Source organism: Brachionichthys hirsutus, chromosome 6 (genome assembly GCF_040956055.1).
Source record: "Brachionichthys hirsutus isolate HB-005 chromosome 6, CSIRO-AGI_Bhir_v1, whole genome shotgun sequence".
NCBI classification, from domain to species: Eukaryota; Metazoa; Chordata; class Actinopteri; order Lophiiformes; family Brachionichthyidae; genus Brachionichthys; species Brachionichthys hirsutus.
In genome coordinates, this window is record NC_090902.1 from 3386602 (window position 1) to 3404874 (window position 18273).

At 44.4% G+C, this 18273-nt stretch overlaps 1 protein-coding gene across 1 annotated transcript in view; it reads left to right on the forward strand.

Moving 5' to 3' along the window:
• slit3 (slit homolog 3 (Drosophila)) overlaps window positions 1-18273 on the forward strand; it is a 166471-nt gene that overhangs the window by 15830 nt on the left and 132368 nt on the right. Inside the window, exon 4 of the mRNA XM_068740660.1 lies at window positions 1946-2017. Coding sequence (XP_068596761.1) covers window positions 1946-2017 — 72 coding nt within the window. The remainder of the gene's footprint in view (window positions 1-1945; window positions 2018-18273) is intronic.

The window sequence follows — 18273 nt, forward strand, 5'->3', positions numbered from 1 at the left end:
ACGACAGGCGGACAACTTTGTCGCTTCCATGTTTACGGGGACGTTGATTGATTTGACATATGTAAAAATATTGTTATTGGTCTTATGATTTAAAAATACAAAAAGTAGACAAAAAGTAACCGATTCAGAGGACATCTGATGAGATTTTGGGGAGATGCTGACTGGCAGCAGAAGGTGTGTCGTACATCCAGTAATGAGAGCGAGAGGCAACATATTCGTGCAACAAAACTCACTCTACGTACGGTGTTTCATTTACCTGTTTGGACGCCTGAAACGGCATGTTGGTTTAGTTTGGTGTGTAGATCACGCTCTGTCCAGAAAGTTAGCCGAAAAAGAAAAATAATTCTGGCGTTTGGACTAAAGTGAGAAATAACCCTGTGAGTGATGATCATAATGAGGGTCCTCAGTGATAGTAAAATGCTTTTTAACATGCCTAGTTGACAGGTTCTCTGATGTTGTGCCTCTCAGGGTGAAAATTCAGAGGTGAGAGGTCACCGTGCCGAATCTGTGTGATTTACGGTGCCGCAATGTGAAAAACCTGGCGCTGACGTAGCCACCCCCGCGCTGCTGGGACATTGGTGCATGTCAACCCATGAGTTATGAAGTCATGGGGATGGCCATTCGGTAATTTAGGGACTCAGAAGTGGCTTGGATACCTTTCAAAAGAGAAAAGGGGATTTTTCATGAAATTTCTAGTTTTATTCAGTTTTCCTTGCAAAAATATATCAAATGTCTGAATTTTGAGGCCCAGTCCCAGAGAGATCAATTCTCCTCCATGTCCAAACCATTTCTGTTGGACCTGGTTGACATTCTGACTAATAGGGATAATTTTCCAAATTTTTTAAATATAGTGCCCATGGACTTGCGGTCTGGTAAGATTTCAAAGGTTCCGAGTAGAATAAACGTCATTATTATGCGAAAATACAAAAAGTATTCTTCTCAGAAACCCAACTGTTTTGTCTGGGAACATCTTAAGATGTCTCATAACTCTTACTAGTAGCAGATCGTGCGCGTTGCTATCGTACCAGCAGTTATTCTCGGAGCAGGGGTCAATTATTGGATATCTCTTTCTGGACGGCGGCTCTCTTTCCATTGGCTCACACAGGGAGTTAAAGGCGCAGGGTCTTGTTATCATTATCACCCGGGTTAAAAGGTTAGTGTCTGTGTCTTCTCCCGCATAGATTCTCCTTTTTGACCCCGTGACCCTCCTCCCCTGCGTTTCTTCCCCTCCCTCCACGCCTCGTCGCTCAGCCGAACGCTTTGGTGGCTTGACGACACGTTGACTCCCCCACGTCACGCCGTCTTCATCAATCTGTGCCAATAGCCCCGCCCTCCCGCTGCGCACGCACCCTCACACGATCTATCGATCACTTAACCCTCACTGGTCAATTTACTCCTTCCTCTCCACCATCTTCCTCTGCCTCACATTCCTTTCTGAATACATTCCGTAAATTCAATCAAACAGGAAATAGTGTTTAAAATGTATTTTAAAAATGATAGCTTTCTGGCAATGTTCACTTTTTATTTTCACTTTATACTGACTTGATCAGCTTTTCGCACATTTAATAAATCAACACTTTGTTTTCCGTATTAATGAGCTCACAGTGCTTTTGTAAGTTTGCATGCACGTTAAGACATTTCTATTAATTCTAAATAAAAAGCCACTTTTCAAGGAAGCAAAACGCCGCTAGCTTGTTCGCCTTGATTTATATTTGTGGAATATTATACAATAGCTAAGCTATCACTTTCATTAAAAAGAAGAAACCTGAATTTCTTGGCAAGGATCATGCATCTTGTGCACATGAGTTTGCCCTTTGAACCACGGACCCTCTGACCTTCAAGGTGATGCAGTCGCCAGTTGGGCTGTAGTTCAGTCAACACTGATGCATTAATCTGAATGATATTAATGCATAATGAGATTTTATTCCTCCTTTTCTCTCCGCAGTCGCCTGAACAGGAACAAACTCCAGTTTCTCCCAGAGCTTCTGTTCCAGTCCAACCCCAAACTCGGACGGCTGTGAGTACATCTTTCTCATTTTTCCACCTCTCAATTCGGGGATCCTTCTTTTCCTCATCTCCGACTCCGTCTTCCCTCCTCTGTCTCCTCTGATGCGTCACGCGATCCGTTTGAAAAACAGCTGTGGCGCAATGTCAGCGCTTTTATCTGGGTTGAGGGTTCAAGTCCCACGCCACGTGACACAGTGACGCTCTGTGCTCCTGTGGAGAGGTGGGAAAAAAAGGGTGTGTTGGATTTGTGTACACGCGTATATGTGTGTCTGTGTGTGTGTAATTTTAAAAGGTGAAAGACTGCCTGGAGCAAATGTTTTCCTTGGACCTGTGAGGAATTTTTATTCGGGAATATGAAGTTTTCCCAGAGTACTCGGAGTGTAAGAGCAGGTCAACATGAAGCCTTCCACTTGCCATCATTTCTCATTTCATTCACTCCCCTACATTCTTTCTCTCTCTTTCAGCCACATCTTTTCACCATCAGGCCTCTCCTTCTCCATCTTGCTTTCTCATTCATCAATTTGCGCGGTTTGCGTGGACCTTTCTTTCACACGCGTCCTCCGAGACCAACCTGTCTCATTCCATTAGCAAAACAAAAAAGGTCACTTATATCCCCTTTTGACCGGATAAAGTCCAACATTTAAAGGGTTCTTTCCTTCTTCTTGCCAAACGCACCCACCAGTTTTATGAGAAGTAGTTTTCATGTAATTCTGCTTGTAATTCTTGAAACCAACTTTTTTTATTTCATTTTTTTTAATCCGGGCTTTCATTTTGAAAAAGGCTTAAAAGAACAAATCACCTCATCAAAAACAGGAAATACAGTCACTGACGAGTTTTACGACGAGGACAAAGAACACACTCGTATTTTCTCTAGCGCTTTCTTAATATGATCTCTGTTGTCCAAAAAGCTACAGAATGACGAAATCTCCGTGGGGGTTTGCGCTATGGAACCGCAGTTTAAATCTCCGGATGGACGGATGGTGTGTTTCTCCTATTAGTGGTGATGCGTGATGTATTGCAGAAGACGGGAAGGAGGATTATTATGGCTGAAGACAAATTGTCAATTACGTCCGGTGTGGCTTTCTGGATCTCACACAGTCAGAAACCCCTCGTGTTAACATCGTGCCGCCCGCGGTGACAGATGCAAACGCATGCAAACACACGTCACTCACTTTGCATCCACTATTACTCTTTGCATCCTATTTTCAGCTCTTTCCCTTGCTCCTCTGTGAGTGACAGTCTAATTTATTTCTCACCCTGGCATACAATTCTATAAAACCTCTTATTAGCCTCGATGGCTCTTATTTATCGCCGGTCGAATATGGATACCCCTTAGAGCTCTCAAGCACCTCAGTAAAAGAGTGGAAAGGGTGAACATGTTCCAAGCTTAACATTATAAATCTCATTTTCTTTATATTCCTACTTCTAAATTATAGTGTCTGGACCTTTATCCTTCTTTTATTTTTTCTTCTTCTTTCCCCTTTGTCATCTTTTCTTCCACTTTTTCATGCTTTACATCCAATCCAGGTTGTGCCTTTTTTTGTATTTTGTGGTGACGTAAATGGCAAGAGAGAGAGCGCATCATTAGCAGAAGACAAGGAGAAGGAAATGCGAGGAGGACGGCAGCAATTGAAGAGCAGGAGTTACAGGGAGAGACAGCGTGAAAGAGAGGATAACCGTGGGAGAGTAAAGAGGAGGAGACAGGGGGGGGGGGGGGGGGTTTGCTGGTGGCTTTCTGGTTTGGGTTCGTAACCTTCCTCCCTGTCAGCCTCGGTTAGATATTAAACGATGGCAGTGTGATAGGAATTACCTCCTAACCCTCCCATTAAAGCTCTGTGGTCTGAGGTTTGGAGACAACAGGAGAGGAAAAGAGCTGGATGAGCTTTAAGGGAAAGCAGACATGAGTTGGAGGCTCTGCTCTTGAGGACAGTGGGAGGTAAGGGCAAGAGGCATCAGGGTGGGTAATAGATTTGACCAGATTTTTGGATAGCTGTCGAGATCAACAAAGACTTCGAATCAAAGAGGTTGGCTTTGCGTCTTACTGGAAAGTGCTATGATCGAGCGCCTGACAAAGACGGATGAGCAATAACTATCGGGGAGGTCATGCGAAGGAAGGATAGAAAGGCTGGTGGAGGGGGGATGGATGGAGAGATCGGGGTCTGCGATCGGTAGGAGGGAGAAGAGAAAACACAGATATGGATGGCGCTGCAGATGGATCGAGAGCTGGAGTCTGTGGGCTTCAGTGTGTACAGTCTGTGGTCGTTGTCCCCCCACAGTTTGCAGAGACTGTGGTCTCACAGCTCATGCACCCAGACGCACATTAGCGCACACACAGATCAAGCTCAGAGTCGAAAAAAAGGTTTTACTAGAAAGGCAACGATTTTTGGGTTTGAAAAGCAACAATCAGGATCGGTTGGAAAAACTCGGGCCATTTGTCAGAGGTCTTCTCGAACCGTGGAGGTTTTCTTTCCTCGGTGATTTGATGGCCGCTCATCTCCAGGCTCCTTCCTGCCATCTTTGCGTTCTGCTCCGGCGGTTTGCGCGTGTCTTACGTGCGAGTGCTTGTGAGTGTTTGTTACGTGCAGGGCCCCGGCATCCGAGCCATCGCTCGGTTTCCTGCCAGCGATGCTCATGAAGCAGCATCATTCTCCCACATTAAAGCGGCTCAGATTACAGCGCAGCGGAGAGGAAGAAAAACGAGGGTAGTGTCAGACACGCAGTATTTTTCCCCTCTCTCGCTCTTCACCACCCGGCCGGGCCTCAGGTGCTGAGTATTACATGGTGGAGCGGGTGGTCTTTTGACCATTTATCAACATGCATGGAGGCTGAAATGAAAGTCTTGGTGTAAATACAGTCAAAGCTTTACGCGACAGAATGGAGAAGCAACATAATATTGTTAACGGTAAGAATATGCAATGCAAACAAACCCAGTGTCAGCAGGGCAAGGGTCGATGTACCAAACAATTCCAAGTGGCAAATGAATGGCAGGTGTGTCTCTGGGTGTTCGTCCGACTCAGTCGCGGCCACGCCCACATTGCAAGACGTGGAAAAACAGGGTCAGAGAAGCTAAACACACCGAAGACCATGACATAGGTTTACGCAGCATTGACCAGGACACTCTTACACGTTGAAAATAAGGGGACAATGTGTAATAGAGGGATGGATGGACATGCACGGGAAGGGTGAATGACAGGTTGCCGGTCTAAATCCTTGCACAGATGAATGGACATCCACGAGACGCCCCTTGAGCAAGGCACTTGACCTCCAGCTGCTTCAGTAAAACTCCCTCACTTGAAAATGTGCACACAGTTGCCCCTGCTACTGGAAATGCTACCTATTACTGGTTTAACCAGCGGAAAAGAAGAGAGGGAGAGAGGAATGAGAGTTGGAAGAAAGAAGAACGGGGGGGGGGGCGGACATTTGAGATGTCTTTTCCTCCTAATTAAGTAAATGGAGAAAGACGAGGAGGCTGCCTTTAATCTTGGCTAATTGTCCATTTAGAGGCAACTGCCATAGTTTACCTGGTGGAATGTTTTTGTTAGTGTTACAGGAAGTGGGCGCACTCTGGGTGACCGGTGATTGGCTGTGACAGACGGAGCCTCAGTGGCGATTGGTGAGAATGATGAGGATTGAACATAAACCGCCCGAACTCTTCAGTCTCCTTCTCCTTCTTTCTTTCTCTATATGCAGTGTGGGTGTCAGATATTGTAATATTGTTTTCCTGCCCCTCGTTTCCAAGGTTCCAAAGTTTGCTTTTCACGACGGCGCTTGCTGACGAGAAACAAAAACTAACAGGCACACATTCGTTCCCAGTCTCTCACGCTGATTTACTCAACGAGGGTTTGATCCAGAGTTGTGGCTGTGCACGTCGGGGTCGATGTGTGTGTGTTGCTGCGCAGCACACTTGTTACCAGAACCACACACCCATGACAGAACTTCCTAATAATTAAACATGACTCAAACGTACAAACCGTTGCATGCAGTTGCACAGCAACGCTTGCAGGACCTGACACAAGCCGCACCGTACGACCGACTTCTAGCTTCTACTTTACTAATTGGTTCATCAATCTCACTTACCATCGGTCTTTCTAGTTGAAAATACTTTGTAAAGGGGAAAGCATGACAGTTTGTTGAGACGGCAGTGAATGAAAGCAGCTGCATCAGAGGTACCATCAGAGGGCTCCAGGGTGGAGCTGCACGGCGAGACCCACGCTGAGATTCACCAGTACTCGAAAAAAAGGGAGGAATTTTGCAGGAACCTATAAAAAGGCTGTTCTTAGTGGCTTGTGCACATTTGTGCTTGTGTGGGTGTTTGTGTTCCCACACCCCAGACAGAATGTGTGATTTGGTCCTGGGACATATTTAGATAAATACACACTGGAGATAGATAGAACTTAAGGAGAGCGAGAACTGAATGTATCCTGTAGAGACAGCCAGGGACAAGCTTATCATCAGTCATTGTTGTGCTTCTGCTTCTAAACTTTGCTTATATCGAACGGTGTGCTTTTAAATCTACTTTCTTTGTCTTGCTTTGAACTCTGTCCAAGTTCAGCTTAGTTATTTTTGTGTCTGTGTGCATAATAATCATCCTTTTATGCACGTATTCGCTCAAATATTCCATCTCATGCGTCAGTTCCAAACAAAAGCTGCTAACAAGAATAGCATGCTTAAGTAATGCTTGGTTCTCTCGCTGTGAGAGAAGCCGTTTAGGGTCAGAAGTTATAAAGTTTTGTTTTGCGTGTCTTAATATGTGAACGTGTGAGTAAAACGAGCAGCGGTGTTTCATTCGCAGGATGAATTCACCGGCCAGGCGGTCTTAAAGTTCACAGCAACAACACCTTCTCCTTTCATCTGCCTACTGTAAGAGCTAGCCAGCTCACTAGCTCGCTAAGACGCCGTAGGGCCAGAACCCATGAAATGTTCGTGGGAGGCTGGAGACCTGTAGATATATATATATTTTTTGTAATGGCGAAGAATTTTTATATGCTTGCACTGAAATAGCACAGAGGCTACATGTGGTAGTAATTTAGCCCTGCGAGTAAAGGTGCGATGTACGGGGTACATAGCCGCAGAGCTGCTAGCACACATGGCAAAAACTAATAGACTTTGCTTCCACTTGTTTACACCGAGGGAGGGGATTTGTTGAGGCAAATACCATGTATCCATGTGCGTATATGGTATTGGGATTTATCTGGAATGTCTTGTATTCCCTAAAATCTGTAATTAGGATGTGTGTGAGTATACAGTAAGCAGTGTGTGTTTCTGTCGGTCTTTCAAACATGCTAAATGCTTGAATATAGTGTTGTAATTTTTGTGCGTCTGCATATATCCTTGCATGTTTGCACGTGTATTTGCATCTGTTTGTACGTGTCTATTTAAATGCATGTCCGTCTGTCTGTCGGTACGTAGCATATTTAAGTTAGGCTAACTTGACGCAAGGCCAAATGTACTCAAATAGTCTTTTGTTTAATCACAATTTAGGTTTACATGAGAACGCTAATGGAAAGCAGACGGGGCTCCCTGGAAAATTTATGAGGAAGATGAGGATAGGGATGGAGAGGAAGAGATGAACGGAGAGGGGAGAAAATAAACCGGGATGCCAGTCAAGGCCGGGAGAAGGAGGGAGAGGAAAAGGGAAGGCTGGAGAACGTGAGGTTGTCGATACTCTAGACGGAATGGAAGATTTTAATGATTGTTGATTGTTTGTGTGTAAGCGATGACGGCTTGTGTTTCAGTAGTTGTATATACACACTGCTCACGCTGACACAAGTCAAGCCATTAAAGGCTCCCAGAATTACATTCATGTGCATAAGATGATGGAAAAGACAGTTTTTTCCTCTGAAATGCTTCGGGTTTATTGTGACTGGTGACGTTTTTATAGCGAAGCGCCAAACTGCTCGTTTAAAATCATTTTGTAACAATTTTTCCATGAAGCACAGTGAATTCTGTGATGGAAAGATGACGTGACTTGAACATTTGTCTGTCAAATTACCTATAATACCCTCAATTTCCCCTAAACTCAACAGGACGTTTGTCATTTTTTTTTGCTATTCTCTTCATAATGCTTGATGCCTTTTTAAAAGAGATATTGCAGTTTAATTTAATTTCCTGCTATTTCTCATATTCTCAAACACATTTCAAAATAAATCTCTCAAAGTGGCTAGGCAGAGGGAGGTTTGGGCCCAGTCCCAGTTTTCCCTCTTAGTCCTACCCCTCTGTTTCGTGTTTGTCCCATTTCTTTAGAGGATGCAGCCATCTCGCCCTCCATTCAGACGAAGTGTTTTCAGATGTAGACTCAAAACAGAGGAGAAGAACTGTAATGCTTTGATGATGAGCAAACCAGGGATCGAATGCGACGTTGAGCAGCGAATAAAGGATGGATGGAATTCCTCACAGTTAAAAACATTCTACCTGCTGCTGTACAGCTGTGGTGATGTCACCTAAGGGTGTCTGTCTTTAGTCTCCTCCTCAGTTCTTGGAAATCTCCAGGGGATTTACTGTAACGTGACGCGTCGTTTTAACGGACTTCCTCTTGGCCTCATATTCTGCATCCGTACGCTTATACTGACAAGTCCTGCGAAACTCCAAATGGTTGACATTTGCCTGAAACCCCCATGAATACTCTTGAACTATTGTATGTTGGGTAATTGTTTGTTTTCAACTGTATTGCTGCTGCAACCCTGCAGAACATAAACCTAGAATGGATGGTGTATCAGTTGGTTTTAGGATGCATCCTCCTCCTCCAATATTGACAATCCTATTTGATGATAATGTTTTCTATTACTAAAGTTTACTTTATTGAAGGTTTAGCATATAAAAGTCATTGGATGTGTGTGTGTGTGTCGTTGTGTGTAATAGTTTGGCTCTGTGGGAGGTCAACATAGTTACTGCTTTCATTGTTGACCTTTATTATGGCTACATAGTACATGGTTGGAACTGGCTAATGTCACACACATGGGCAGACACATGTAGGTGTCTAGAGACTCATACTGTGTGTGTGTGTGTGAGATGTCAGACTTGTGATTTATGCTGTTTAAGTAAAGTCTGATTGTTACAAATGAACTTAAACTGTTGATATTCCTTCACTGCGCGCTCACAACGACCCAGAAACACACTCTACATCACAAAAACACCACAATACACACATCTGCCCATGCACCGTGGAGACGCACAAACAAACAGGAGCCCGTTCTGTCGCCCTCCTCCTGTCCTCATCCATCTTTCCTCCATGCAAACACCTTCATGCTAACACCGGACCCTCATATGCGTCGCAACTGTTTGCAGAAACTAGTAGCCGTGATATTTCCTCCTGAACGTTTCCAGATTTCTCTCCCGGTGGGATGAAAATCTGGATAAAAACAGTATTAGACCTATGTAGATCTCAATCAGTCTAAATAAACCGAGGATGATGAAGACCTTACGTCGCATGCGGCGCCTCAGGCATGAATGAGTGAATAAACACAAGGAATATTCCAGAGCCGAGTCCGTCCTGAAGATAAAATCTCACCGACAATATGAAACGCTTTGAAATTTGAGTAAACTGCAACGTGTGATTGCATCAAAGTTTGTCTGTTTGGTGTAACATGCCAGCTGTGGCTGTGATGTCACATCTTCCATGTCTGACATCATCCGTGTGCCACTGCGGATGAGTCATCGGCAAAAATAACAAACTGAAGCTGCGGCGTGCAATATTGCAAAATCATGTCCATGTTGAGACTGAAAAATTTAAATAAACACTGTAACCATCAAAAAAACCTAAAAGTCCACCAGCTCAGACACGGCCTCTAGCTCGAAACTACATTCATTATTAAACCAGCTTGTCGATTTGGCTGGAAATCTGCTGGATTTCTTAACAGCTCAGATGTTGGGAGGAAAGAGCTGAAGAGTTCCAGATTTAAGCGGGAGATAATATATTGAGTTAAGGACATTTGATAAATGACTTCCAACAGGATTATTCTGAGACGAGAAACTCTTTAGCGCAGCGGCCAAAGATCCTCTTTGTCAGTCCGAGCCGAGGCGCCTGACGGCAAATGTTTTTACTTTGGAAACATCTCCGCGAACAGAGCCAGACATGAGCGTCAGAGGCGAACATTTTTCACGGTAATTATACCAAGTTATTAAATTAGACCGTTATTACGTGTACAATATTTCTGTACGCTGCACTTTAACCTCATAGACTGAGCTTGTGAGGAATAGCCCAGATTAAGTGTATGTAATAATGTCATCATTTGGCGCTCATGCCTTCAGCGGAGCTCCAGAGACGTTGTGAATCTATGTCTGCCAAAGGAGCACTGATGAGAGGCCGGGCAATCTGTGTTGGTTGTTTTCCTCCAATTAATCAACCTTCTCTTCTGCGCTTATAGTGGTGAAAGAATAGAGAACTTTGATTTTGAGAGGTCTTAAAAAAAAAAAAAAGCAGCTGCGTTCAGTGACGCTTTAGTTATCAATCAACGCAGACTCGACTATGAGAGCTGGAAAAAAACCCTCCAAGACCATCCTGCATTGAAACCTGCTTCGCCTTGGCGACGATTGCAGATAAAATGAAGATGAGACGGAGTTGGGAAGAGTTGGGTGGCTGGAAGAGGGGTGAGGAGAAGGAGCAGAGGGAGAGAGGGAGAGGGAGAGTCAGCCACATGAATGGGGTGAGAGGAGATTTGACCAGGCCTCCTCTAAATACAGGGCACCACAAAACCACTTTAAAACCTGTTTAGATATATTTATACATCACACACAAATTCTCTCTCTCCCTCTGTTTCTCTCGCTCTCGCTCGCTCTCCGTCAAACAGAAACACACACAAACACAAGAAGAGAAAACCCCAATTAACCCCTCGGCTTGAAGCTCCACCTGTTGAGCCCCAAACGGGACGCTTTGAACTCTAGAACAACATTTGCTTGGGTTGTATATACATTTAAATATATATATATATTTAGCCTGTGTTATTTTGGTGCAAAGCCTATCTACAAATGTCAGAAGTGGATTCCGGCTCGTTTCCCCTATGTTGTACGAAGAGCTGTTTATAGCTACATCTGCACCGATCCAAATAAAACAAACTATAGTGGAAGAAAAGGCTAATTTAGTCAAGGCAAATGAAAAGTGAGTGGGAACAAGGAGGCGGTTATTTTTAGCTATAGAATGATAATTAAAGATCTTAAAAAGCCCTGGAGTTAGAAACTTGAGTTGTTTATCTTGTTTGTGTTGACAATGTGTATACGTGTGTATATGTCACTGTGTGTGTGTGTGTGTGTGTGTTTGAGACATATAAGCTGATACTTTTGTGCTCCGGTGAACTAAACAAAAGAGGCAGGAATGTGCATATTGTTTGTGTTTTTGCCATGATAAAACTCCTCCTCCCGCCTCCTTTTGTTTCTGTTAGCGCTCCCTCTGCTTTCCTCGTGCGAGTGCATTTATTCGGGGTGTTTGCGGAGTAGGAGCATCTGCTTTTGCACTCTGAGGCGATTGCCAATGTGTAAAAGTTTGCGTAATGGCATGCCTTGAGTGAGTGTGTGTCAGAGCACTGCTGTAACCATCATCAGGAGCCAAGCGACGCTGCAGCTTCCAGTTCTTAGATGCTCCGTCGACGTGTCGTTCTGCTAGCAACGCCACCAATGTGTGCAGTTAAAAGAGTGGTAGAAGGAGTGATGCATGCATGAGCAAACAAGATGAAAGAGAAACGCACAAAGGCATTGTGTGCGTCTGCATTCGCACGAGTGCACTGCATTGTTCTCTGCGAACTTGTCGCTTTGAATTTTGGTCATTTTTACAAGTGCAGCGTCAGGCGTGTGGTGAAACACCCTGACCTCGTGTCGTGTGTGTCCCAACGCGCCTCCGATGGGTTTCTATTCCCGTCAGAGACAACAGGGCTGCAGCTCGACTTTACGATGCCACCACCGTCACCACAACGCCTCCAGTATAAAACAATGGAGCTGCTGCAATAGATTATGTGTGAATTGCTTTACTTTTATTCTGCTGCTGTTAAAATCGCTGCAGCTTGATGCCTTTTTATTCATTTATGCATCTCTAATTCGGACATTATTTGCCACAGAGCTGAAACTAAAGCTCCACACTGTAAGCTGTGCTCAGAGCTCATGATATAAACGGATCTCTCAGCTTCTTTTGTTTTTAAGCTATAATAATAGCATCTCCCTTTGGGTAATTGGTATGATTTCAGAAATACTACACTGCTATTGTGGAACGGAGGCGACATCCTTGTCGTTTCAACTTTAAATTTGTTGTGGAGATGTGAATGAATAAAGGAAGAAAGAAAATATGTGGCAGAAATAAAACATCCCAAACATGTTTTATTTTCAGGTCGGACTCGTGTTATTCTGTTTATTTTACAACCACTAGTTATTCATTATGCTTTGGATTAAATAGAAGCCGTTTAATGAACGCACTGCTTCATTAAATGGATTGATGCTCTAAACCTTGAACAGAAAAAATACGAATGATATGCACTTACTTCCCAAAAGAAGCTTTTAGCTAGGACTGTGTGCATTTATGCAAAAAAAAACATGAATGTGTTAAAGCTCTAGTTTAAAAGAAAATGACACTGACAGACAAACAAATGAATAAACTACTGGACTGGGAGTTTGATGCTGTGTTTTCATCACGTTCATTCTGGTTGCGGCGGATGTCGTTGGTCCTTGGCCCTGGAATCTGAAAAAGACAGGATCAGGGGGGGAGAGAGTAGAAAAACAAATCTGCCAGCAGGAGATGATGATTATAGCATAAAGGGGATGTTTGATGTGGGGAAAAGTTTGTCTCCGTCGCTGAACGTCAATAAACAGTTAGCTGCCGTTACCAACACTGACAAAACAGAAATAAACTGCGGAGGTACAGACGCATACCGAAGCAGGGGAGAGAGAAGGAAAAATAATCAGAACCGCAGCAAAGAGGAGGAGGGAAGACAAGACAGATAAGATGAAAGACATAACGGTGAGAGATGGAGGACATTCACATGAAGAACACAGACATTCTGTTTGCAGGGTTTTCAGTAATCCAATTTATCTTCTGATGCCAGGAAATGTTTCTTTGTCATGTTTTCCTACATTTGGAACTTTTTAAACACACAGTTCAGTGAAAAAGCAAACAGAGCAGGGGGAGCATATTCCTTGCCATGTAATTGTATTATATACAATGATAATTCCTTTCATCTCCACCATGTCACATGCACTTTGGATTCCTGCAGTATTTATCATGTGTGTATAATGTTCTTTTAGAGACCTGGTTGCACATGTACACAAAAGGCTGGCTTCCAGTTAGAGAAATCTAGCTGGGGGGGGGGGGGGGTCTGGTTTCTATAAAGCCTTACCTTGATTGTGAAAATCAGATTTCTTGTTTACATGACATTAAAGTAATCTGATCTGTTGGTACTTCAAGAAGTTTAGGTTATTCCATGTAAATGCAATAATAGATAAAGAGACGAAGCAAAAACAAGAAGAAAGCCTGCAGGAGAAAGCGCCAGAGCGGCTCTGGCGAGGCCCGGTAGCAAGTTCAGTGCGGTTCTGGTACGGGGTCAGCCAGCGGATGCCTAACGGTAGTTTGTTTAGATTTATTTATTCTACTTCTTGATGCTTTAGCTGCTCCGCTAAATAATTTCTCCGGATACATACGTATGTCCGTGCAAAGTTCACAACATGCTTCCCCTTCGTTTCTGACAATCATTAAATCACTTTGTGACTGCTTTACCATTTTTTTGAAGATGATAAACTATGATAATTCTGACATGTGCGTGCTGCAAACCGTTCAGGTGCTGCGCTCACAAATTAATTCCGCCTTTTTTCCTCCATCGAGCTCATGCAGAAAAACTATTTTTCCAAAATACCTTGGGGGGGGTGTAACTTTGGCACGGCGCGTTGCTGAGTTTATAGCGCAATGGTGGAAACCCTGCAGAGAGAGTGAGGCCTGCAGAAAGAGACACGAGAAAGTGTGCATGTAATGGCTTGAAAGACGCAGACCAGAACAAATAATCGGGTTGTCGATGGCGACGCTCGAGGAGGAGGAGGGAGGAAATTACAAAGTGAGGTTGTGAGCCGAAGACAAAGATCAAGAATCAAAGAGAGGGAGGGAGAGCAAATAAACGGAGGTACCGGTCAGTATCAGCGAGAGGCTAAAGCTAAATAAACGAACACAGGCGTCAAGTGGTGCCGAGCGCTACTGAACTCCACGCCACCCACTCCCTGCTGCCTATTTCACGTGGCGATGTCAGTGGCTGCCCCTCGGCTGGGCTTCTGCTGCCCAGCTGCGACTCTTTCTGCACTTCTCTGTGAACTGATTCGCATCAGAGTTTGTCCATCCAGAGAGATCTAGTAGCACTTCAAGAGAACGTGTGCAGCGCTCTAGCTTCAGGAAATCATTAACGTGCCAGTGATTGACCCCCCCCCCCCAAACGCATGCGAGTCCAGGAGTTTCCTCTTTTCACCCTCACTTTTCTCGAGGTATCGCTCGCACGCTTTCATTCCATCATCCAACGTCGCTGCGATTATTCTGCGATCGTCTGCTAGGAAATGAAACTGGCGATCAAACTGCTCGCACTGTCACAAGTTTATGGCACCGTTGGGGAAGCAGAATGATTTTGAGGAGAAAAAAAAAACTTGTCTGCCAGCAGACGGTGTCTGTTCTTTATAATGTGTCGGACACATTGCTGAGGAGCTGCTGGCTGACAAGAGCATGAACATGCCTACACACACACACACACACACACACAAGCATATAAACACATTTGTGCCACCTCGCTGACAAGGTGCTCACTGATCCTGCGGCCATGCATGCATGCATGCATGCACGCACGTGTGTGTGTGTGTGTGTGTGTGTGTGTGTGTGTGTGCCAGTGCCAGCCACAGACCCGTCAGACATGTGTCTACTTCCCTTCTAGATTGCATACGAAGCCGATGACATCACCTCATAAACGTCAAAAACAAAGCGTCAAACAAATAATCCCAAAGATGTCCCTCATTTAAAGTCAAATAAGAGTCGGATCAGTCTCTGCAATACATTTGATGCTTGATCTCGACTGTCAGTAATTGGTGTCATGCACCATTTGGTTGTGCTTTGTGAACTCCGACCTCGGTGTCCATCGACTTCCTCTTCACCCCTCCTTTGTCTCTCACTCTCTGGCATATTTGACATTTCTTCCATATTTCATCCGACAGAAAAGAGTCACACGGACATGTGGCTCTCGTTACAGGCCTTTGTAGTGTTATTAACATGAAAGAATGCGCGCAAGAACACAAACGCAGACATGGGATAATATCCTCATCGGGGAATCTGCAGTGCATGCGGCCGCCTTCATGAAAGGCACCGTTGTGGGGAATTTACTGTATTGCTTTATGTGGGAACATGTGTGTCTTATTTCCTCTTTACTGAGCAAGGAGCACAACGGAGTAAAGTTCGATGTGGAGAACATTTGGAAAAGAACGTAGTACAACTACTGGTGGCCTAAACGTTACAGGATCTCTGTATGGGCCGATCTGGGAGAATCCATACCAGTTGTGAAAGCTTGAATAAGAAAACTGCTGATTTTATCTGTTTGACGACAATCAGAGGACAGAGAATCAAGAGGCGTCACTGACATCACAATCAGGCAGACGCAAAGGACTGTGGGAAGTGTAGAGGCGGGTAGAATTTAACAGTGTGGGCTCCAGGAGATGCCCGAGATTAGTGTGTGTTTTTATGTGTGCATACATCATTGTAGTTTGTGTGCAGCCTGCGTGTGTCCTTGCTTTTGTGTGTGTGTGTGTGTGTGTGTGTGTGTGATGACGAGCAATAATGTCATGAATAGCAAACATTCCTGAGAATGTTCTGATTTTAATTAACGAGAGAAAAGACAGGACTGAGTGGCAAATGGCTGGATGCACGGAGGGAATAGAGGAATGAGGGTGAGACGAGAGCAAGTCAATAATCGACATCGATGTAAATCACGCCCGACTCATTGGTTTCGTATTGTCTTGTTTTTCCCGTCCTGTCTTCACCTCTGCTCTTTGTCTCGTCAAACATTCGTTGCCAGAAGCTGAAATCCTTGAGCGGCGCCTCCTACACACTGTGTGTCCTGACAGTTCACATGTGTTCTGAAGTAACATCACCTTGGAACCGGCTGTATTGTCATGTGGAAACATAGACGCTAACACATCCTTTATTTCACCACACAATCAGGAACATTTTCCCTCTTACCTCCACCATGATCATTTCTATGAGTTGCAGGGCTTTGAAATGAGATTTGTGGCGCTCAAAACGCAAAATCTTTGGGTTTGTCTCACCCATTAAAATACGACCAGGTTACAGATCCTCCACACAGAACGTCTCTGGACTGGAGATCATTATCCTCAGGCTGAATAAGATTTGCATCCCCTGCATCTGCTCATCCAGACGACCCTGCTCGTGACACTGTGGTATGGAGACGTCAGTGATTTCCTCCTATTTCCATATGGAAGTGTTTTTTTCCATAATTTCCTGAGGAATGGCATGCAATTAGATTAAACTACAAGCGATTAAAATACAAAATGCAGCTCATCTTTTGCATCCCCGGAGCAAATAAACTCAGAAATAAATGCCATTTTAAGCTTAAATACAGAAATGTTAAACACTTTAAGATGATCACCATTCCGTTTGTTTGGCCTCTGAAATGTGCCTTAAGTTGTCCTGTTAGTCCTGCTTTGTGTTTGAAGTGTGGCGCTAACTGCAGGGACAAACTCGTGGGATTTATTGAAATTGTTCTCTTTGCGGTCTGAAACACCAAATGGGCAATAAAAGGAGCATCTCTCTCTTCCGCTCTCGTAATCCCTCTCCTTCCCTTCTCTTTGTAGTGCTTTAAGCCACTTCCACTGCTCACACACGCTGTAGACACATTATGTACGAGCATTCAGACGCGCTATTAATCACCAGTCTAACTCCGGAGGTCGGTGGAGTAATAATAGTAGTTTTTGGTGGCGCTTCGCGGATAAATAGATTGTTCTAAAATGCCCGGAAAAGGCCGTGAGATGAAAGATCCCTGGACGAGCCACACTAATGAAATCTGCTGAGTGAAAACTGAACTGGGAGGAAGAAGCCCGTACCTGAAAACACACACACACACACACACCTGACTGCAGTGCTTAGGGAGTTCTCTGCTGTTTTCAATGGGTCAGTGAACAGCAGCCATCCAAATAGAAGTACCAGCTTCCTGTTCCCTCTGTGTGGGGGATACTTCTAAGTTAGCAGTTAGCGGTACAGCTACTCATTAACCCTGATTGAAATGCATAGTTAGCAACCAGCCTTATTAGCCTAAGCACAACCCAGCAGTGGAAACGGTTACCCTGACGACTATTGGAACAGCGTCATCCTTTTTGTTTGTGTGTACTTTATGACAAACAGCCATGATCACAACAAATCAGGCTGCGGTAAGATGTTAGCATGCTTGACAGCTTGTTTTTATTTTATGATTCTTCTCGTGTATTTTTAAAATGTCGGGTTTCACCACTAATTGTTCCGTAATAAAGAGTCTCTTCATCCCCCCAACCCCATTTTACTCAGTGAAACTATGATTAGAGTTTAAAAGAGGTTCCTAAACAGGTTAACTGATGTTTGTGTTCTGGACTGTAGCTTTTGGAGGTTTAGGCCATCCTTAAATGGGTCGGTGCGGATGTGCTGTCGTGTTTGTTTAGGACTACAGCTCTATCCAGACTGATTTTCCAGAACCGGAGCTCCATCTTCAAAGCGAGACGTCTCGGATTCCGTTTCTTGGTAGGCGTCTTTTGTGAGATGAGTTCTTCAGATTAAATTCTTTCTCTATCCATTCCGGAAAAGGTCAGAACAATAACCTCGTCATTCCCGTACCTCCCAGAACACTGGGAAGTCTCAAGTTTGAATCGGCCTCCCGTCATCGCACGGAGAAGCTCGATCGACCTGCAAAAAAAGCGTCCAAAAACTTGATGTTCTCCAAAATTGGTTGTAGTGTGCGGGGTCTAAGGTCAAGTGTAGGCAGCAGTGCAGACGCCAGGAAGATAACATATGACTCCCATGATGCCTTGCTGTCAGTGCAGACCCAAAAAGCCATTAACTTGTGTTGGCCTTTGTGCTGAGGTTAGAAGCATGTGTGCTTCGGAAGCCGTTGTTGTTCCTGCATGTTGTTTAAGTGCTCTGCCAGACCCATCAGGCTGTTTGTCGGTGCACACTAATGTCCACCTGGGTCCCTGAAAGAAAAAGCAGAGACGAGGGTCGTTGCATAATTCCTGAACCCTGTCCTCACCTACGTTCAGACCTCGTTCCTTGTTTCTGCCCTTGCCTCGTGC